The 5,779-nt window shown below is 33.1% G+C and overlaps 1 protein-coding gene across 1 annotated transcript in view; it reads right to left on the bottom strand.

The window, feature by feature from the left end:
• Positions 1–5,779, bottom strand: part of LOC107672939 (A disintegrin and metalloproteinase with thrombospondin motifs 20-like) — a 44,779-nt gene that overhangs the window by 7,781 nt on the left and 31,219 nt on the right. Inside the window, exons 20-21 of the mRNA XM_016466317.1 lie at positions 5,207–5,383; positions 2,341–2,364 (exon numbers count right to left, since the gene is read on the bottom strand). Of these exons, the coding sequence (XP_016321803.1) occupies positions 2,341–2,364; positions 5,207–5,383 (201 nt within the window). The remainder of the gene's footprint in view (positions 1–2,340; positions 2,365–5,206; positions 5,384–5,779) is intronic.

The following is a 5,779-nucleotide window of genomic DNA, read 5'->3' as shown; positions in this document are numbered from 1 at the left end:
CTGTGCAGATTTCTCTCCTGATTCAGACCAGAACACTTTTTCACTGGAGGAAGAGTTATTATGGATTATGGACTCGATGTATTTTAGTTATAAACGTTTTAATGCTGGATGTGTTTCAGCTTTTGTCTTCTCCAGATGTTAACTGATGGACTGGAGTGTTGTGGATTACTTGTGGATTATTCTGATGTTTTTATCAGCTGTTTGGACTCTCATTCTGACGGCACCCATTCACTGCAGAGCATCCATTGCTGAGACACTGATGCAGTGCTGCATTTCTCCAAACCTGATGAAGATCATCCTGATCTCGGATGAACTGAGGGTGAGCACACTTTCAGCACATTTTCATTTTTAGGTGAACTTTTCCTTTAAAAGCGTCCCAGAACGGATCTAAGTGGGTTCCTGAGATTCTCATCCGTGTCTTCATCAGAAGCTATTACCGATGCAGTCAAAGTGAGCAGAACTAGCAGTAAAGCCACTAAAGTCCATCTCAAACTGAGGATTCACTGTGAACAGAACCGGTCTAAACGCTTCCAGATGCACCTCTCAGTCCACATATATATATATACACATATACATACATATACATACACATATATACACATATATATACACATATATATACAGTGGGTACGGAAAGTATTCAGACCCCCTTCAATTTTTCACTCTTTGTCATATTGCAGCCATTTGCTAAAATCATTTAAGTTAATTTTTGCTGCAATATAACAAAGAGTGAAAAATTTAAGGGGGTCTGAATACTTTCCGTACCCACTGTACATATATATACATATATATACATATATATATCTATCGTTTTATTAATTTTTTATTTTACTTTTAGATTAGAAATATTGCCTTGGCAACTAGTTGACAAATTAATTTTTATTTTATTTGAAATAACTGATATATTTCCGAATGGTTTTATTTGTAGTTTATGATAATAACCCTGATAATTACTGAGCATAATTAATGCTGATTGAAATATTTTCTGACACTGAGTCAGGAGCGCTGCTTCATCTTATAATTACAAATCAGCACTAGCTTCTAATCAACTCACAACATTCAGATTCAGCAGCGGCTCGTGCTTTAATTACAGCCAGAACTGCATGAGAACATAAAGAGGTTTCTGTATTAACTTAATCAGTTCAGCATTACAACGCGTGGGATTTAATACGTTTTCAAGAGAATAAAATGCACTTCATTAGGCGTCATGTTTTGTGTAACGATGGTTTAAATCTGTTTTTTACTGGCACAATAAACCTGACATGATTCTGGTAAGTGTTTCTACTGAAAATATACTGAACAAGAGTTGCTTCTCTCATCATATAAGCAGTTTATTTATAATCAAAACTGAAACAGGTTATGATAACTATTGCTTTCTTGGTTGCTTGTATTCTTCTCATTTCAGATGAATAATTGTAAAGCTTGTCATCACACTGAAGATGTTTCACGAGGTAAGTCACCAAGTTTTAACAATACCCATAAACTACATCATAATACTGCAACCAATCAATCAATCAACCAATCAAACCCAAAAGATGAAATATTCAGAGAGAATATTAACAATAATCAGAAAAAGAGTGTTTGACGCATCCATATGTTTATTAAAGCACAGCTGGATGTCTGTGTCATTTACAGGGTTATTATATTTAAAGGGGTCATATGATGCGATTTCAATTTTTCCTTTCTCTTTGGAGTGTTACAAGCTCTTGGTGCATAAAGAAGATCTGTAAAGTTGCAAAGACTAAAGTCTCAAATCCAAAGAGATATTCTTTATAAAAGTTCAGAGTCAGCCACACCTACCTAAAACGGCTCATTCTAACACGCCCCACATATCTATAAACACATTTCATTACACCAAATACACAAAATAATGTTCTTTTTAGCAGCATCATATGACCCCTTTAACTAAAACTGAAACTAAAACCATTAAAAAAAAAAACATTTTCATTACATAAAATAAAATAAAAACTTTTTTTATTTCAGCTAGTTACACCAAGGCAACATTTCTCATTTTAGTCTAACTTGATGAAATACTATAACAATTGAAACTAAAACTGAAATAAAAATAATATGTGTGTGTGTGTGTGAGTTTGTGTGTGTGTGTGCGCGCGTGTGTGTGAGTGTGTCTGTGCGTATAGTTAAATAACACATTGACCGAGAATAACAGCAGCTAAAATATAAACTTTTCCTTATTTCCCTTATATATTCACACACATATTAACCACAAAATGTGTTGATAAAAACTAAAGGAACATAAAAACACTTCAGATGTGACAAAGCCCAAAAGACTAAGAAACAACACAAGCGTTCACAACCTTTAAGTATTTTAATCATTTTGACAGTGTGAAATAGTTCTGGAACAAACTGAGTGGGACTTTCAGTTGAACATGTTAATGAGAAAAACAAAAATCATACATCATGAGCGATGAGGACGGCCAGAGAGAAAGAAACCAGAACAAAATGAACAGAAACAAAGAGGAGAAATCAGCGGACCAGAAGAGAGATGAATCGCATTGAAGATTCAGACAAATATACAGTTACTTTATGATTCGAAACAAAATCAAACAAGACATTTGCATATAAAAAGCTGCAGCTCTGTAAACAAATAAATAAAACAACAGAAAAACAATTGACCAAACATACAGCATAAAAGAGGTATTTGTGTTCTGAAACTGAAGAAATATGATCAAAAACAAAGACTAATATATGGCACCATGATAAAACTCATTCAGACGGCAATTAATTCACTGTCCGAACCTGTGAATTCAGATGGGAATTAAATGAAGTCTTTTTCTCCTTTTCACTCTAGAAAGATCATCTAAAAAAACAACAAGTCGATAGGCTTTGGTTTCTAGATTTGCTATGGTAGCTGATAAAAGAAGAGCTAAAATGCTCTCAAGGTTTAGTTTGCAGAAACCGACGGCAACCTTAACGATAATGACAAACTCTGAGAAACATTGATGCAAAAATAATGTTTGAATACGTTAAAACTCTGCGCTACATTAGACAAACAATGAAGTAGATAGTAATTAGTGATTGAATATTAATTAGCACCAAATCTCAGTGTTGATACGTGATGACGAGCTTCACAGAACAGAGCACTCGTTTAACCCTCAGAACGCAGTTTGACCCGGAAGAGATACGTACATTTTTTTTTTAACTGCACGGTTTTTAGTAAGCGAATGAAACTTTGCAAATGCTTTAAGGCCCTCAAAATAAACATTTATTTTTTTCAGATTTTTTACAATTATTTTTTAAGAGATATAACATGTTTCGTGTTCGGGTCATTTTTGACCCGGGTATGAATGGAGCTCCATTAGGTGTCAAAAATACTCATCTATGGAGTTATATTAATGTCAAAAACTTTCATAAACTATATTTCCCCATATCTCTCACACTTCTGGGACTGAATTGTGTTGATGAACATGAATATGTACGTCTATTGACCAACCATCACAGTATGAAAAATGGATGACTTTATTCATCTGAAAGTTTATATAAGTAAAATTCATTTATTTTGTTTGAAAACATTCAGAGTAATATTTATGTTGTTTTGTTAGAAATCATAAATGAACTTTTCCACGACATTCTAATTTATTGAGATGCACCTGTAAATATGTAAGCTTCAAAAATTGACCGTTTTTGAGTTTTTTATATTTACAGTTATTTATATTTGAGTTATAAATTCAAATATTAATTAAAAATTAATATAAAAAATTATATAAAATTATATTAATATAAATTAAAAAAAAAATATTTATAACTTTGCAAAAGAATGCAATTAAATTAAATTGCATTCATTCAAATGGAGTTAATACTGGTAATTCTCAGATCATATAATCTTATATATTTCATGTAATGACATATTCAAATTAAATTTCTCACCAATATTTAAAAATACATATAAATATTTTGCATCATAGTTTTTTGGCATGCTTCATGTGTAATTTGAAATTTCAAAGAATTTCTCAAGTTTTAATTAATAAAAAAAGGAGTAATAGCTGTAATAGCAGTACAATTCACAAAACTTAGATTTTTATGTTCACATTCACTGATTAATGAGAAGCTGCTGATCAGATATGATATGGTTTTAGTTGAAAAACATTGAGTTTTATGAAATAACGATTCTGTGAAGATAGTTCACAGTTTTTGAATGCATTATGAGGGTTAGACGAGGCTGAAATCTACTCTGAAATTACATTTTGCAAGTGCATTTTGAGTCAAAGACTGAACGATGAGGTATTTCTTTCATTTGTTATTCATCAAGTTTTTCTTGAGTGTTTCAGTCCACGTCGAAGAATCGTAATCTCTTGTCAAACGAACTAAAGTCTGTTTATCTATAATTAGATATGTTAATATCCTGCCTCCATGATTTCTGTTGAAAAATATAAAACTGCAGATCTTTCAAAAACTAATTTCACATCGCGATTAAAATAAAAACAAAACGCTAACAAAGTTTCCTCTGTACAAGTCGACGTCACGAGCACCAGTTTGAAATATTAAATAATATAGATATAAGACGAATTGATGACTTTAAAAATACTCATTCTGTACAAAGATACAAATATAATATACAATAAGTGGCTGCTGGGTAATTGTCATAATAATAATTAAAATATTAAACTCTTATACACAAATATACACTTGTGTTTTTAGATTACAACTCGAGTACAAATAAAATTGCACGAATGATTTCTCAGTTTTTCAGACACGGTTCCTCTCATTTATAAAGCGTGCAAACATGTTTTTAATGATGTCCTGTGAAATCTGCTTGAGTGGCCTGAAGATTCACCACAAAAAAAAAATTTGTTTTGTCTTGTTTTCCAGTACAAATATCTAAACATTCTTAAATAGAGACACTTTTACTGGCGAAGCGAAATTACTTCAGATATTAAGTCTTGTTTTCTGAAAAATGCACCAAAATTAAGTGAGTTTTCGCTTAAAACAAGAACAAACATCTGCCAATGGGATCAGAAAAATGATCTTTATTTATTTATTTATTAATTAAGTAATTTTTTAAAGTTTTATTTTGACTTTATAACGGCTGATCTGAGCTGTTTCTGAGCATGTAAGTAACTGAAGGTGAACTCTGTTTGGGCATGAAAGCACACGTGTCTCTGGGCCTCGCCGGCGTGTGACGGACGCGAGACACACACACACACACACACACACACACACACACACAGACAGTTGCTATCTATCGTACCGGCCTCCATGCTCGTCTGTGCCAGGAAGCAGCGCCGGGGCAGGGCTGGCCGTTACACCGCTCCACATCGGCCGGTTTGTCCAGCACGTCACAGCTGTGCTCGTTTAGCCTCTGCCCGTTCGGATGCTGACACACCACCAACCGCGTGCGCTGACCACCGCCACATGAGTGCGTGCACTACAGGACGGAGAGAGAAAGAGAGCGTCAGACCCTCGTCTCTACTAGAGCTCAGCAGCAATACAGCGCTTGACACTTCAGATGAGCTTCTGAATCCATAACCGAGGCACGAGAGACTCTGACTCCAGAACACTTCCACAGTAACACGCTGCTAAGATACTCAATACTCAAATACTCATAAAGAGCATAGAACACATAAATAATGAGTTAAATAGTCATCTTATAATTAGATTTACAATCAAAATTTATTGTTGAAGATTTTGGATTATAAAAGAATACAAAAAAAAGTATTAATTAATAATCAACAAAAATATTATTTAAAATGTATAATAATAATAATAATAATAATAATAATAATAATTATTATTATTATTATTATTATTATTATCATCATCA

This window comes from Sinocyclocheilus anshuiensis, unplaced genomic scaffold (assembly GCF_001515605.1).
Source record: "Sinocyclocheilus anshuiensis isolate Anshui unplaced genomic scaffold, SAMN03320099.WGS_v1.1 scaffold568, whole genome shotgun sequence".
Taxonomy (NCBI): domain Eukaryota; kingdom Metazoa; phylum Chordata; class Actinopteri; order Cypriniformes; family Cyprinidae; genus Sinocyclocheilus; species Sinocyclocheilus anshuiensis.
Note: the sequence above shows the minus strand (reverse complement) of the source record. Positions and strands in the feature narration are given on the sequence as shown.